The sequence below is a fragment of the Rhinolophus sinicus genome, linkage group LG06 (assembly GCF_036562045.2).
Source record: "Rhinolophus sinicus isolate RSC01 linkage group LG06, ASM3656204v1, whole genome shotgun sequence".
Classification (NCBI taxonomy): Eukaryota; Metazoa; Chordata; class Mammalia; order Chiroptera; family Rhinolophidae; genus Rhinolophus; species Rhinolophus sinicus.
In genome coordinates this window covers 41957902-41975686 of record NC_133756.1, presented here as the reverse complement: position 1 = coordinate 41975686, position 17785 = coordinate 41957902, and the positions used below count along the sequence as shown (strand labels likewise).

The 17785-nt window shown below is 39.8% G+C and overlaps 1 protein-coding gene across 2 annotated transcripts in view; it reads right to left on the bottom strand.

Annotated features, from left to right (window-relative positions):
• The window catches only part of AK5 (adenylate kinase 5), a 202633-nt gene that overhangs the window by 99364 nt on the left and 85484 nt on the right, over positions 1–17785 (bottom strand). For both annotated transcript variants that reach the window (XM_019743342.2, XM_019743343.2), the window contains exon 7: positions 5401–5491. In XM_019743342.2, coding sequence (XP_019598901.2) covers positions 5401–5491 — 91 coding nt within the window. The remainder of the gene's footprint in view (positions 1–5400; positions 5492–17785) is intronic.

The window sequence follows — 17785 nt, the reverse complement described above, 5'->3', positions numbered from 1 at the left end:
TATAAAATCATAGACATTTTAGTATCAGTATTTCACACCTTCGTTTTAGAAAAGAGAAAAATAAGCTATGGAGCAGTTAAATAACTTGGCCATGTTCATGCAGAAAGTGAGTGAGATAAAGACAGTAATCAAAGTTCCCATTTCTCCTTAACACATCCTGCTGACTCTAAATTCTAAGCAGGAGTAAGCCCAAATGGATTTATAAAGAAAACTTCTCATTCTAACACTCCATAGGAGAGGACCTAGAGCAGTATGCCGTCTCTTCTACATTCTGAGAAAATGAGGAACAGTGAAAGGTAAATGACGAGATGGGTCACTGGGTGGCTGCAGAAATGGAAGAATCAGAAATAGAATCAAAGAGTGTCACTACACCCGGTGACTATCAAGGGGCTGCTACTGACAGCATCATTCAAGGTGATGCCAATTTTATTACTTGCACAGTATGGATATTATCCGCCAGTGACTAGGGGAAGTGGTGATAGGTACGCAAATGATAACCCTCCCCTGGCATGCATTTCAAGCGATTCATGTGGAGTAAGCAACGTGATCTGAACACAAAGGCTTATGAAACATATAGCTGTTTTAGTTCCTGTGTCCTACTTACTTAATTAGAAACTGTTCCTTTGGTTGTTGTTGTTTTTTTTTAAAAAGTACAAAGTGAAGGGCTCTTAAACAACCCAGTTAGCAGATATTACACGTTAGTATTTGAAACTGCAGCAAGATTATTAGAAAACTATTTTCAACAACGGTAGAATGAAGAGATCTTTGTTAAAAAAAAAAAAAAAAAAAAAAAGCAGACCCAAAACAACCAGAAGATATTGGCTTTCCTAATAAAACACTTTTCACAGAAATTTTACTGTATCGTTAAGGGATGGAATTTCTTGACACGTTGTTGCTCTTGGCAACAGTACTAACATATCATGAAAGGCAGTAGACAAAGGATGTCATTTTCAGCTTATAATGATTGAATAGCTTTCATTTTCTTTTGTATTGGTTGCTTGGTTTGCTGAAAATAATAGCCTAAGGTTTGACATACAAAATAGGGCGGTAAATATAGCCATATGTATCCATTTTGCCTTCTTTTGTTGGACCATTTAATATATAAGACAACTTCAATGATCTTGTTATTCCAAAAAGACAGCAAAATTAGGACATTTTGAAAAAGTGATAGTATGGCTTTCATATCCCCACCCCCCCATTTTGAATTTGATTTCTTTTCAGATTTAAAAATATCCTTTCTATAGATAACAGAGAAAAATATGAGCTGAAATAGAACCCTACAGGGAACATTCGGTGTCACCAGTTTTAGATGTAGAATGGTCTTTGGAAATATTATTTTCAGGTTGTCTTTTTTAATTTAAGTGGGAAGATGATACAAATTGGCTTTAGAGGTACCCGAAGGCTAACCATACTGCTTTCTGGGATAATGTTACAGACTTTTTCTCCTAGTGGATTTTCTGAATGAAGTTTTAGGAAGGTCCTCCTCCCACTCTGCGCACCAAATAAAGGGACAGTCCTGCGAGGCAGGGCTTCTTGAGCAGTGAAGGGCGTCTGTGGATACAACTCCTCTAACACTTCATCTGCCCCCTCTGAGGAAAGTGGTTTCTCCCTTGTCCTGTCTCTTCCACTAAACTGTAAGCAGTTTTAGGTGGGGATGTATTTCTTCTCTGAATCTAAGAACAAAACTTAGACATTTTATGCATTTGGTACATATATGCAGAATGACTGAAAAATGAATAAAAGGACATTGACATTTTATTTGTGCAGGTCTTGATCGTCTTCATTAGCTCTACAAGCATGAAATCCCCTCTAATGCCTCAGGCATTACCCACGGGACTCCAGCTCTAATTCCAACAAGCATGGAAAGTGTTAGTAATCGTTTGCATTAGAATTCCTTTAAAGCACTCTGTGTGTGTGTGTGTGTGTGTGTGTGTGTGTGTGAACTTATTATTATTATTTAAATATCCTGATAGTATTTGGGACAAGAAAGTGAGTTCCTGGGGATCTCATACTGGTAGACTGTTCTAAGTGAGAAGAGAAAAGGGGATTTTTCAGTTATTCCACAATAGGGGTGAGGAAAGGGAGGAAGAGAGGGAGAGTAGAAGCAGACCTAGGGAAATGGGGAAGAGTTGTGTTGCGTTCGATGTGGTCTCTCCTTGTGACCCCTCAAATACTCAGCGAAGACACTAACGCATATATAGTTTTTTTCAATGTGACAGCCATATGCTTTACACACGTATATTATTTACTCTTCACAACAATCTTCTGAAGCAGTGCTATTATTCTCCTCTCTTTATAGATGAGAAAACTGAGGCCCAGAGAGATGTGAGTGATATAGCCAGATGGCTCTACCTGAAGTATTAATGGAGGGCTTTAGGGAGAGCAGGGGACTCTACAGATGGGGCTGGAGTTTGAGGTTTGAGAGAATGGCATTCTATGGCATGGGCTCAACAAATGCACGCTCTGCTCTGGAGACAAAGAAAATTTGGCGTGGCTGTGGGTCAACGTACTCAGATGAGTGGCCCAGCTGAGGTGGCCAGCTGGAAAAGAAAGGCCTTATGTGCCATCTCCTGTGAGATTCACACTGGATCTCTCCCCCCCCCCCCCCCGTGATGTCTTACACTCTAATAAGGGAAATAGATTTTTAACAAACAATCACATCTAATTATACAATCACGGTTGTGATAAAAACCCTGAAGGAAAAGTGTGGGGTCCTTCTCAAGGGCTTAATTTAGTCTGGGATGGGATCTGAAAAAGCTTTCTGAGAAAAATCCCATTTAATCTGAGATACAAAGTAAGATCTGGCCATGGGAAGGATGGGGCTAGGAGTTGGGAGAGTACAGTGATGTACGTGGGCCAGGCACTTCCAAGTAACTTGTGCAAATAAATGGCCACAGGCAGGCAGATACCTGAGGCTTTCCAAGCCCTGGAGGAAGCTGGGGTGAGTAAGGAGGGAGGTGACGCCGCTGCAGGAACAGGACCGCTGTAGGAAAGCTACGGATATTTTCTTCCATGTTAACTACACTGGTGCTCAGCCTGTGGAAAGTCATTGAAAGTTTTATTTGTTGTCAGGGAGGCAGGGTGATCTGAGCTGCATTCTGTGAGGATCCCCATGGCAGCAACAGGATTCGTGACAGACAGGAGAGGCCAAGTATGAGGTAAAAGTGGGCGAGGAATGACACCGCCTTAGATGAGTGCCTGGGGCCAGAGAACAAGGACGACTCCCAAGGTGTCCCTGTGGAGTGACGATGGGTGTGGGCTGTGAGGGTGGGGACATTTCTGCCTGGCTGTCTTAAAAGATAAAAACTGCATGATCGCACTTACATGTGGAATCTAAAAGAGTCAAATACATAGAAGCAGAGTCCAATGGTGGTTACCATGGGTACAGAGGTGGGGGAAGTGGGGAGATGTTGGCCAAAGAGTACAAAGTTGCAGTTAGGTAGGATGAATACGCCTAGAGATGTAATGCACAGCGTAATGACTATAGTTAATAGTACTGTATTGAATACTGGAATTTTTGCTATGTTTTAGGTGCCATTGATCACACACAGAAAAATGGGAACTGTGAAAAGAAGGTATGTTAATTAGCCTGACTGTAGCAATCACTTCACTATGTATATTTATATCAAATCACCATGTTGCACATCCTAAATATATACAATCTTTATTTAAAAAATTTAAAAGAAGAACTGAAAGCCATTCACAGGGAGGTAATATAGGAGCCACAGGGCAGCTGAGATTCTGCAAAGAGAGTTCAGAGAGAAGTGAAGCGTAAAGGGACAAAACCTGGGGGTTGAAAATTCACAGAATAGAGGACATGACCAGTCTTGTTTAACTGGATGAGTCACCAACGTTTACAAGCCTAGAGATTTCACCTACAAACAGCAGGTTTCTGTTTTCTCTTGAAAGAGAGCAGAAACTAGCAACACTGGCCCATTCCTTAGTGGCAACCATAGCCTGGAGCTGTGAGGTGGCTGCCTCCTGTAGGGGAGGTATCCTTCTTAGTTAACCACCATCCCTCCCAGGCGCACTTCACTCAGGGATCCTATAGACAGAACCGGTTTATTTGAAGGCTGGAGCAGAACCCAGCTTTCAGGGACTTGGGAGTGAAGGGATCTAGCAGGAGTTGGGACCGTGAGCACAGAACCCTCTGTTCATAAGCTTGGAGGTGTAGAGAGAGAAGAGTAGGCCCCTTCCAACCTCTGCTAAGGGCCAGGCACTGAGCACTATGCCAAAGGGACTTGGAGAGAATGAGGACACAGCACCTGCCCTCAGGCAGTTTACCGACTAGCACAGAAGCCAGCCCAGCTGCATTACTGCAGGACGAGGCCACCTGGGAAAAATGCCACAAAATGCTGCCAGTTCTAAAGAAGGGGCAGCTTAGATCAGCTCCTCCATGCCACTGTATTAGCAAACTGCAAATATCTAGCAGTTAGATATTTGTTGTTAGAAGTCTACATAAATGTTCTAAATAAAACATTAACAAGCACAGGTGTCATAGCATTTTTCGGAGCAGCAGTAGTCTTGTTTGCATGCTTCTCAGTATTCCATCTTTCTCTGCAAGAGGCCATGTTTTTGTAAATATCACTGGAAAATGAGGTCAGTTATCTGTGGTCTACGGGTCTGCCCAGGAAGACTACTGTGTTTCCTTTCTTTTTATTCTGCCATTCTCTTAGGCTGCTCTCAGTGGAATTTAAATATGGTTTAAATTTTTAAGTGGTTAGCCTTTTTCTTTACAGACCCGGACTTTTTGGCCACTGAAGCTATTACTGAGAAAATAGATCAGGACTGGGACAAAGATTTGAGGGTCCTCTACATATAACTGAGAATTGAAACCATGAGGGACAATGGGCTAACGCAGATTAGAGAGTAAAGGAGAGTGAGAGAAGGGTCCAGGACAGAACTGTGACAACTGTCTACTTAAGTATGATTGCTCTTCATTGCTGTCCAATGTCAAACTTCTAGGCCAGAGAACGGAGGAAGAGAAGGGGCAGTGGGTCAGTGGCTATCACATCCAGGGCAGGCTTTTTGCAGGTGGCAAAGGAGAGACCTATATGGGTTAGGGACTCCTGGAGGAATTGTAACTTTGAATTCTTGCACAAAGTATGGGCTAGATTAGATTTTTTCAATTATAGTATCATAGGTCTTATGCTCCATTGTGACTACCTGCTAATTTACACGTGTAATGACTGGAAGAAAGTTAACTATAAGAGCCAGATGTATAGCCCCTTTTTCTATTTTATTTTGTACCTTTATTTTTAACCAGCAAGTATAAAGCTCTGAGGCAGTATGATCCTTAACACCTTACAGCAGTTTGTTGAGCTCCAACCTTACAAGAAAGCCCCAGGCACCTGCCAGGTGATCAGTGCATACTGTTGCCCAAAGGACACAGTGACTTACCTGCTGCAGCCTCTTTGTTTGGAAATAGCTTGCTGTCAACTGCCACACTGATGTCATAGAACACCTCATCCTCGTTTCGGTCGGCATCAAACTGGGGAAATCAGGACAGACAAGTTGCAAACATGAGAACATATAACTTAGTTCATTCCAAAATACAATGAGCATGCTTCACACAACTGTATCTCTAATGAAGCAGGACAATGGGAATGAAAGCCCTTGAGTCTTTAATCAGACACTGAGGGTTTTTCAGCCCAGACCTCCTATCAAACAGGAAAGGGCATTAGGGAGTAAACGTACAGTCAATTATGGTTAAGAAAAACGTATAGAATTTTCTTAATTTATAAAGTAGGCTTTGGAAAAAATGATAACCGAAATATACCTTGTGCCTTTCTGGCTCTTAGTTTTTTTTGCTTTGTTTGTTTTTTATTTACTTATTTATTTTTTATTTTTAAGGAGGGCATAGCTCATGTTTTGTTTATTAAATACCCATGAAAACATGCTGTTTTAAACAACAGAAGGAAATATTTTCTAATATTGTTAAAAAAAAGAAAGAAACCCCTAACCAAACTTTAATTTCAGTTATTATTCTAGGTACTATAGATACCATACTGTAGATGTAGTCTATAGACACTACAGATTTAGATGTAATAAAAATGACACATTTAAATATTTATTTTACCATTTTCTAAAATTTACAAAATTTTAAATATTAAAAAAATGTGGTTATATTTGTAAGTTTTCTACATTCCAAGCTGTGCAGCGGTTTTTTTTTTAAGCACACCTTTATCTCTTTAGTTTTAAAAAATAGCTTTACTGAGTTATAATCCATATACAATAAACAGCACATATTTAAAGCATACAAACTGGTAAGTTTTCATATGCATATACACCTGTGAAACCATCATAAAAATCAAAATAGTGAACATATCCATCACCCCCAAAGTTTCCTTGTGTCCTTTGGGAATCCCTTCCTCCTGCCCCTACCAGGTAATCATCGATCTGCTTTCTGTAACTATATATTATTTTGCATCTCCTAGAATTTCATATAAAAGGATTTGTACAGCATGAAATCTTTGTCTTTTTTTTTCTTGGTCTGGATAATTTCACTCAGCAGAAGTTTTCTGGGATTCATCAATATCGTATCTATAGTTCATTCATTTTCATTGCTGAGCAGCGTTCCAGTGTATGGATATACTGCTAATCCCATCTTGCCTATTGGTCAGCTCAGACACTGTAGTTTTCATCTCTAGATGTTTGATCTGAGTCTTTAAAAATATCTTTGTCTCTATTTAAGGGTTGAACATCTGAAATATAATTATAATAACTTTTAATGTCCTTCTCTGCTCATTCTAGCACCTGGTGTCAGTTCTGAGTCAGTTTTGATTGTTTGCTATCTTTTTCCCCATTATTAAGAGCCATATTTTTCTGTTTCTTTGCCTGCCTAGTAATTTTTTAATGGATGCCAGGCAATGTCATTTCGACCATGTTGGATGCTAGATTTTTCTGTATTCCTATAAATATTACTGAGCTTTGCTCTGGAATGCAGTTTAGTTACTTGGAAACAACTAGATCCTTCCAGGTCTTGATTTTAATATTTGTTGGTCTAGACCAGAAAAGTATTTAGTTTAGGGCCAATTATTCCCCACTGTTGAGGCAAGGCTTTTCTATATAGTGCTTTGATAATTAAGAGGTTGTCCACTCTGGCTGGTAGACATAGGCTGTGTTCCATGTCTGGTGTGAGCACCCACTACTGTTCCCGCTCATTCTTGTGGGTGGTTTCCCCTCAGCTTCAGGTACGCACTGATTAGTACTGTTCTAAATACTGAGGGGAGCGCTCTGCAGATCCCCAGCATTCTCTGTTTGCACATGCCTTGCACGTCTGATACTCTGTCCTCTGAAGCCCAGCTACCTTGTTCTCTTGGACTCTGCTCCTTCTGCTCAACTCATGGGGTGCACCAGTCCTCACGAGGCTTCCTTCTCTCTGCCCTGTAGCCTGGAAACTCTCCAGCAGTAAGTGGGGGCAACTGTAGGGCCACCATGTTTCATTTCTTTCTCTCAGGGAATCACCTCATTGCTTGATGTCCAATATCCTGAAAATTACACACACACACACACACACTTTTCTGTTTTTGTTTGATTTTTTTTCATGTGGGAGCTAAAATGCAGTCTCTTTTGATGAAGTCTCAACCCTTTAGTTTTTAATCTTTATTATTATCTTGAAGGTATTTAAGATTTAAGTGATTTCTTCCATTATATTTTTTCTGCTGTAAGTGTTTAATTATTTTTAGTGAGGGAAATGTTAGAAGCCTAAATTAGAAAGTTATTTCCTTCCTTACCTCCCTTTACACAGTAAAAGCACACCTATATGGTGCCTCAAAGTGCTTTCACTATTGTCACATCGGCCCATGGGAAAGGTGAGGCAGATAGTTTTCTATTTTACAGGTGAGGAAATAGCTATTCAGAGTTATTATGACTTTCTCAAATCACACAGCTAATAAGCAGGAGAACCAGGACTTGAACTTAGGATGACTGACCCTTTCCATCCTACCAGGCTACGTACACCACGACAGTAAAACAAACATAGCCCTTCTGTTCAAATAAATGTTAACACGCCCTTTTGTCTAAAAGCAAGGGATGACAAGCAGGTATGTGCTGGTTAAGTAGACACAAGGAGACCTAACTGTGAAGGCACAGTTAGTGCACAGTTAGTACCATCTTAATGCTGCTGCCCACATCATATACTATGGCTGGTTTTTTTATTTCAAAATATCTGTTACTATCAGCAGTCAAGAGTAATATCTACTGAGAGGGGTTTTGCTTTTTTTCTTCTTGGACTTTTGAGGGATGGGTGAGAACATTGTCATTTTATAAATCAAAGAACATTAGCTTATGTTTTAGCCAAGGATCCCTGGAAAACAGAGCCTAAGGCAAAACTTATAGGTGTTAACCTTTATTGGGGATGGAATATGTGTGAGTGTGTGTGTGTGTGTGTGTAACCCCAGGACAGTAAGCGTGACCAGAAAAAGAGAATGGCTTTTGAATCATCGAACATTTTACTTATTTGTTTTTGTACAAACCATACACATCAATGGTTCTCAACCAGGAGTAATTTTGTCCACACCCTCTCCCCGAGCCCAACATCTGCCAAGGCTAGGAGACATTTTAGGTTGTCACCACTGGCAGGGGGAAGGCTACTGCCCAAGGATGCTGCTAGCTGTCCCACAGTCTCCAGGACAGCCCATTCACAACAAAGACTTATCCAGTCTAAAATGTCAGTAGTACGAAAGTTGAGAACCCTCACCTACATCATGGCATTCTCAGCTTTTGGGTTTCCAAAGAGTGTTTTGAAACTATGTAGTGATGATTTTTCTTTACCTTTTTTTTTTAAAAAAAGATATTAAGCTGCAAAAACATAAATTTCAAAATACAAAAGATAGCAGAAGTGATCGTGCTGCAGGGGGTAGCATAGGTAAAGAGTAATGAAGGGTCTAGGAATAAAAGTTTATTTACACCTTGTGGGTCAGAAACAAGCTTCAGAGGGCAGATGTCATCGTGTGCTACCAGACTACACGATGTGAGTTGCTCCCAGCTCTGACACTGCGATTAGATGGGCACTTTATCTTTTCAATGATTGCTATTTAATGTCTAGCAATATTAACAAAACTCTTTTCTCATTCTGAGGAGAAGAACTCACAGAGGACATGGTCTATGCAATCTGTTTTATGATTTACTATAAGAAGGCTGCGGAGGTCAAGTGGAAATTTCAAAATGAAATGCTTACTGAATTTCCTAGTTCACTCACACGTTTTAATTTGAGTAACACATGCTGTAACAGCTTTCAAAATTGTACAAAATATATCTAGATTGGGAAAGGAAATTATAGTATATGGAGGAGAATTAGGCACCATCTGAAGAGAAGGCAGCAATGACAGTTTGCATTTGTAATGGCAGAAATGAGTTTTCTTCTTTTGGCTTTCAGGCTGCAACAGGCTGTCCAAATCTTCTCTATACAGACAAGGCTTTCTGCATTCTTACCTCTGTTAGCTAGGAACGTTAGATCTATAAAACATCCTAAGTGGACTTGAAAGGGAGGATATCAGTTCCACCTTCCCGATTCCACCTTTTACTAAATTTAGTTCTGTCTCCCATTTTTTCTTTGTCTCATCATTTGAGGAGGAAACAAATTGGCTCTGATATTAGTATTGTCTCAGTTTTATATAGCCCATAAGTATCATTCTCTGAGCATCAAACCAGCTTCTTGAATTTTTTATTTATCCCTGGTTTCATGCAAAGAATTTCAATTAAGCATGTTTTTCACCAATGGCTTTTGTCCTTTGCTACTGGAGATCTCTCAACGTGCAAATAACTCACCCTTCAATTTTTTTCTTTTATAGGTTTAGAGACTTCTCTCTAAATGGGTTGGTTGGTATTCTCTGTACAGTGACTTTGTTTTTCTCCAACAAAAATTGGAGCTTGCACAAGAATAGTAATAATTTTAAAAACTTGCGGTAAATGGAGTGAAATCTGTAGTTATCAGAGATGCAGTAATGCTGGTTGATATTATTCTACAGAATGATGTTTCTAAAGCTTCATAATTAATCACAAAGTTTGAAAGAAAAATACTGAAGTGGCTTTGGTGGTGTTTGGGTAGAGACAATATTCGTCTGAGAAAGTCAAGTCAACCCCCTGTTTGGATGAGCAGAACTCTGTGGCATCGCCCTGCTAAACTGAAACGTGTAGAATATAGTTCTTAACAGAATGAAATAAGGGCAAAACATGAAGGAAGATAGGTCTAAAAACACACAACGACTGGTATGCAAACTGATGAGAACAGACAGCTATGGATATCTGAGTAAAAACTATTTTCTCCGCTTTTTGTACGGAATCTTTATTTACTGGATATTCAAATTATAGGCAACACCTAGAAAATTTTGTTGGGAAAAAGTCAACATAATAAAGAGATTCCAGAGAAAATTGTTGCAAAAGTTAGGGAGTGTTTTAAGAAAAAATTTCTTCCTCAATTTGAAACCTTATTGTAATAATGACTGACTTGTCTTGCTCTAGAGAGCTAGAAAAGAAGACTAAATCCAGATAGGTTTGATTACTCTTACTACACTAGCTCAGAGGACATTTTTCAGAATCTTCATCAGTACTCAACAACGAAAGAGTGCTAAATATTTTTTGAGCATCTCTTCTGTGCCATTTCCCCAGATTTAAAAACTGAGCCTCAGAAATTAAATAAGCTGTGCAAGGTCATGTAGGTGGTTGAGCCAGGAATGAATCCACATCTATCTCCATGAAACTGTGAGCCCCACCACCCACCCAGGCTGTCGGGACCAGCTCTCAGTTCCATGCAGTAGCCTTAGGACTTAGCTGGGTACTTGCAGAACAAATCGGGGCTCTTAGGAGTTCTCTCAGGACAAACCTCTAAGAATCATCAGAAGCCAAGCCAAGCCAGGTCCAGATGCAAAGTACTCAAACATTCCTGCTTTTATTCTTCACATTAGGGCCAGAGTGATTTTCTTTCTCTTTATGATGCATGTACCCATCCAGGTGGCTGTGGCTGTTGACAGAAAAACCTCCCTGCAGGCAGGCCAGAAGCATCAGAAGGAGAAAGGATCAGCAAAGTTGACTGTAAGAGGCAGATGACTTCCCAACTCCGAATAGAGATCTCTCCAGGGGAGCGGGGGGAGTCTGTAGTTGAAAACTATCAATTTCACAGGGAAGCTGGCTACTACTCTCCAACCCTCTTTATCTATTATCGATTCTAGTTCTACCCTCCAACAGCTTTACAAAACTTCTCTCTGCAGACAGCCCTGCCTTTTAGTTGTTGAGAGGACTGAAGTGATCCAGCACGGATTCTGTTTTTTTCTCCTCTTATCACCACTCCTTTCTGCCTCAGTAATCAAAGAAAGAGTAGGCCCACCCTCCTTCTAAGAGCCTCTCTGGGATTGAAGGATAAATTTCAGATGTCGGTCCATCTCTGGTCTGGCACTTCCTGTGGAAGCCGCTCTGGTCCTGCCCCGGGTTCCATCCACCAGCACCTGAGGCCTGGCCTGGCTTCTCCCACATCCCTGCCAGCGTCAGCCATGCCTCTGAATGAGGGGCAGCATTCCATACTCCTTCCCAGAGCATCTTGCTTTGGTTGTCTCATTAAGGGATGGTGGATCCAAAGCCAGGCCACCCACATATGAAAGAAGAGACTAGATCTTAGGTTGCTGTTGAGAGAAAAGGGCCAAAGCATAAAGAATCCAAGTTGGTGGTGGCAGCAACTGGGGTCTGGAACAATTCTTGATCTGGAGGACAGGCAGCTGCAGTAGAGCGATGATGGAAATTTTGCAGGCTCAGGTAGAGACCTAGGCAGACATTCTCATTCTGACCATATCCAGATCATAAACGGGTAGCAAGTGCCCCATATTTTGGTCACTCATCTGTGGGCACTGTGATAGGACACATTTAAAACTAAGTAGCTGCCTGTGGAATCTTAAAAAAAAAAAAAAAAAAAGCCAAACCTATAAAAACAGAGAGTAGAATGGTGGTTCCCAGGGGCTGTGGGTGGTTGAAATAGGGAACTGTTGGTCAGAGGGCACCAACCTCCAGTCACAAGGTGCATATGATCTGAGGTCTAACGTACAGCGTGGTGACTATGGTTGACAATACCGTATTATACACCTGAAAGGCGCTAACAGAGCAGATCTCGAATGTTCTCACTACACGCACACAAAATAATTCTGTGCAGTGATGAAGTTGTTGACTAACCTCATTGTGGTAACCACCTCACAATGTACATGGGTCCCAAATCATCACATTGTACACCTTAAACTGACACAATGTTATATGTCAATTATATCTCAATAAAGCTGGGAAAAAAGTGAAATAAAATTAAGTTTCTGGAGAAAGAATATGAATGGTACATATATCCATTCTAATGTAGGTAGCTGAAATAAATCCTTAGTAGATGCCAAAAGCATTTAATATTTCATTATGATGGTACTACTACATGATACATTGCTTCTCACTAATTAGGAACTAGATCTGTAGCCCAGCAAATAGGTTGATGTAATGGATTTTGCCAAATAAGTAAAGTTTTAGAATACATCTTAGGATCAATATAGATTCTATCCAGTCCTTTATACCACCTACCTGATGCAATTCAATTCAGTAATGATTTATTGAGCACTTACTTTGTGCCAGGTATGTGTTGGGCATTGAAAATACATAGAGGGAAGATTAAATCATATTAGCTTTTCTGAACTTACTATGGCACCAATGAGGACTAAAATACTTTGAAAAGGCTTCATGAAGAAAGGTTAAAAGAAGAAAACGGAGAAGAAAAGACCGTATATATTCACTGGAGACAAGAATCACACTGGGCAGGTCCTATTTTTTCTCCACGACCCCTAGCAGGGTCCTGAGCCCAGCAGTTATACAACAAATACTCATCAAACTGAATTAACCAGAAAATTCAATTAATTAAAATACCCTTTTCCTTTCCTATTTTCTCTTCCAAGATTCCAGCAATTTGAGACTTTATAAAACTCTAAGTTGGTAGGATAAAGATTCAAACCTTTGCCAAGAAAGCATCCAAACTAAAGAAAGTAGTTAACAGTCTCAGAAGTCAAATTTCAGTGACATTTGGGACCTTTCCTAATTACAGGCTCCATTCTCTCCAGTGCTCAAACGTCTCCTGCTACAAAGCCTTAAGTGGTACCCTGGAAGCCTGAAAAAAAACCGCTGTGCTGTCTAAGCGCCAGATGTGTGACTAGGGGCTAATTTAGGCCCTGGGAGGATCAGGCTTATTCTCTTTTCTTTTCTTTATGTTTTTCAATGGAGACCAAAGCCAACCAAAGTCTTTTAGGAGCCTCAAGGCAAAAAGCTGAGCCTGAGAGAAACAAAATTAATGCCAACTTCAAATGCAACTTTCAGGCTTACAGAATGAAGCAGCTTTGATCGCACAAAAGCAAAGTCAGTATGCCGGCTTTTACAAAATGATAGAGTGACTTTGTAGGACACCTACTAGCAAATTGATCACATCCCAAAGGACCCCTATCCTTCTAAACAAAGCTCTGTCCTTATCCTAAAGTAGAGAATTTACCCTCCCCAGGAGACTAGGGATCTATGCCATGCTTGGAACTCTCCGAGGATGTCTCTGGTCTTTTCTCTTTCCTTCAACTGCAATCCTTCATTGCAGAAGCAATTAGGGGAGTGGAGGGCCCTCATATTTACACCTCCCCAATAATGGATGAAGAGATATACCGGGAGTGCCAAAAAGTGTATACAAGGGCACACCATTGGTCAACGTTGCTCAAGCAGTAGTTCGCCATAATCAGAAGTGTCTGGATGCTGATGGTAACCACTTTGAGCACCTCTTGTAATTGCAGAAGTCAAACGTGACCTGTATTCATCTTTTGTTATTGGTATATATTGAGTATTACAATTTTAATAGTTTTTTCCTTTCTTAAAATGTGTATGCATTTTTTTTGGCACCATCTGTATTATTGAGGGAACTCCAGATTTAAAGATCACTTGGGTGTTCTTAAGTCCTGGTGTTTTAAAAGCTGTGAGTCACAATCAGTTTCCCTATTCCCTAGTAAATTCTTGGGTTTGTAAGCTCATTGGAAGGTTCTCATGGTTGGTTTTTATTTACTCAATAAATGTTTATTGAGCACCTAACATCTGCTGTGGGTATAGTATGCAAAGATGTTTTACTCTGGTATCAGATAATAGAGAGGATTGTGTTTTTAGCTCTTAAGAATGTCTTCTCCCTGTCCAAGTAGGACCTTCCATTACAGGTACTTGAGAAAGTGACACTATTGAGTGTTTGGAAACCTTTATTAATTCATTGCAAAACACTTATTGTGCACCTACTATGTGCTATACACTGGAGGTTCAGTACCCTTAAATAGATCATAGTCTAGTTGCAGGGGCCTTCACGTGAGCCCTAACATTAGTACAGAAAAAGGGCTTTAACAGAGCTATATGGAATAGTGGGAGATCAGAGGAGAAAGAAGGATTAATTGGTCTCTATTCAGAGAGGGAAGGAGAATTAAGAATGTACAGGATGGGTGGGATTGAGGGTTAAAGAAAATGTTGTAGGAGAGAGGACATTTGAGTCCAAGGTATTCAAGACTCATAAATGTCCCTGTCTGGATTATTGGCTGTTCCATCAGATCTAGTAAAGGTATTTTTCTTTATCTGACAACAACTTATGAATCAGAAAACACTCAGCTAGATCTACTATTTTTCATCAGGTTGGAGAATTAGGTTTCTCAACAATGTCAAGAACAATGCACTGTTTTGCTTTGACCACACATAATGCTGAAGGGATGTGATAAGGTGTAGAGCGAGATTCTCACTCAAGCGAGACCACCTGGATTCAAATCCTAGCGCTACCATTACGAGTTGTGTAACTTTGGAGGTGTTACTGATTCTCTAAGTCTCTTTCCTCATCCATAAAAAGGTGATAACCGTAGTGCCTAAGTCATTTGGTTGTGGCTTGCTAAAATGGGTAATTAAGTAAGAGAATCCCCATGGTCACTAAAGAGCTAGCTCATAGTAAATTTCGAAAAAAGTGTTACCTATTACTCTATTGAGGGGGCGGTTAATGGTTATCCACGTAAAATCACATTTTCTGGGAACAGTTAAAAATGAGATAAATCCTCTTAAGTCCCAGATGATTTACATTTCTTTCTGACAGCTTCCTAGGTCTTATTATTGGTTTTGCTTTTTGAAAACCCTCCTGGTTTACATTTATTTTATAAATACCATTACAACATTGATAAAGGAAATAAAAGCCACAATAGCCCAAAATCCCCCCATCTGTGCCTCACTTTCACTTTTTCACAATCTCTTTTGAACTAAGCACAGTCACCAATCTAGAAGAGGTGCTGTGCAAGTGAATAAACGAATAAATAAATGACTTTTTCTTTTTATCTCAGTGCTCCTGCCTCTAAAAGAAGTACAAGGTGTTACAAAAATCATGCCCTAAAAACGAGGCTAGATTTTTACGAGATAAAAACGAGAGCTGGTAATAACTATAGTATCACAAAATGCTTGCTTGAATTTTAAAATCTTTTAAAAGACATCTCACCACTATTTCCTGGGTGGAAAGGCAAAATGGGAGATTGTGGGCAAAGGGATGAATTTGGAATATGAAACTACAGCAATGATGTTAATAGTAGCTCGCTGTAACAGGTTTTCACAGAGGATAAACAACAGTCCTTTCGCCACTAAAAGGCCATTTCCTTTTGGCATAAAATCATGACCTACTTAGCTGTCCTGTCAGGAGAGTCAGCACAATTACTATGAATGTGCCGATGTGGGTTCTGCCTTAGCCCAGTCACAACTAACACAGCTGGATGACAGCCGAGGGGGTTCAACATTATCTTCTGAGCACACATTGAAGAGAAATCAATATAGGCTCCCTTTTTAAAGTTCAGATGCATAATTTGTAAAGACTTGTAAGTAGCCAGATACTTACCTCACTTTAATATTAGTATTCATTTAAAATGTGTCATTTTAAGTTTTTCTTAAATGTATCAAGTGAATTACAGAGGGATTTGGCTTAAACTTTAAGTTGATTATCTCATATATGGCGCGAGCAAACTGGTAATTACCCTGAAGAAGAGTGAAATGACTCGTTAGAAAGGCCCCAAAGGTGTTAGAGGATTTTCCCCATAAGATTCATGAGATTTTCAGTTTGAAAACTTGAGCCTTGGAGGAATGCTGAAAAATAATTAATATCCATTTTAATCTTATGCCTTCCAATAATACTCATAGCATATATATTTTTTTAAACTACAGCCAGGCCTAAGAAAAAAACAAGTGGTTTAGAATATATAATTATATATGTGTATATTCAATGGTTAATCTATCATAGAGCAGAGACAAAAAGACTGGGAAACTTCTGGATGTTTCAACTAATATGCATGACCCAAGGATTCTAGAATTTCTAATTTTTATTTAAGGACCATCTTGGAGTCTACACACCTGACCTTTAAGAAGGAAGGAGATGCAGCTGTTAATATTTAATGGTTAATCTATCATAGGTGTTAATTCCACCTTCTAAAAAGAAAACAAAGCCACTCCATATGACCCAAGATCAGTGGTTTTCAATATTTATTTTACTCCATTTATTTCACCTTCCTCATTTCTGAGCATTCGGTGTAACGAAGAGGTTAAGTGGGTGGATTCTCAGACTATACCAGCTATGAGGATCTGGAAAACACATCCATCTCAGGTTCTGCAGGTATAAAATGAGGCAGTAACAGTCTCTACCTGACAAAATAATCCAGGCATGGTGTCTGTGCATGGCAAATGTTTTATAGATGCTGGATATTGTTATCTATTTCTTATTATCTAGTTCTTCAGTGTCTTTTCTGTGGCATCTATCCATGTGTTTATTCACCTATTAGCTATTAATTGAGCACTTGATATGGACAGGCACCATGCAAGAGCCTGGGGACGTTCTTACATGGAGAAAGTACTGAGAGAGACAAATACAGTATATGTACAGAGGGTGCCAAAAATGTATACGCATTTTAAGAAAGGAAAAAAACTATTAAAATTGTAATACTCAATAAATACCGATCACAAAAGATGAATACAAGTCCCGTTTGACTTCTGCAATTACAAGAGGTGGGCAAAGGGGTTACCATCTGTGTCCAGACACTGCTGATTATGGCAAAGTACTGCTTGAGTAACGTTGACCAAATTGTCCACTTGTATACATTTTTTTGGCACCCCTGGTATATACACACACCAGGTTTGTACAGCCATCCCCAGCTGTCGTGTGGGTTGGCTGCTAACAACTCACCCCGGGACCCTTTTCTTGGCTTATGGGTGCTACCTGGGAGCAGCCCTCAATCCCTGGGGCACCTCTGTGCAATTCCCCCTATAGCATTGCTGGTGCGGTCAGGCTGAGGCTGGAATGCTTTTGAAACCATTTATTTGTGTCTGCCTTCTTTCCCTGCCCACCCCGTGTCCCTGTCTGCAAGGCAGGTGTCTTCTGAAAGCACATTCTCAGTAGATCCCTTTGCAGGCTTTGCAGAATCCAACCCAAGACAAAACAAGCCCATGTATTATTTCATAAAAATTTTGATAATGCAGCTTTCAAGTAAATACATCAATAATGACTAACCAAAAATTTCTAGAGCTCTTTTAAAATGCATAGGTAAAAATAATCATTTGTCTTCTAAAGTGATTGAATACATACTTTTAAAGTATTCTTATTAAGGCTTCGCCCTGCCTTTCCCTATTATCATAGCTTCTTTAGAACTTCCTTAACCTTGAAAACTAAGACATCATGCTATATGATGGATATAAAGCAAATAGAACAAAAAACTCATGTAGGAACCTTTACAAAATTTGGGGGGTTTGTTTTTAT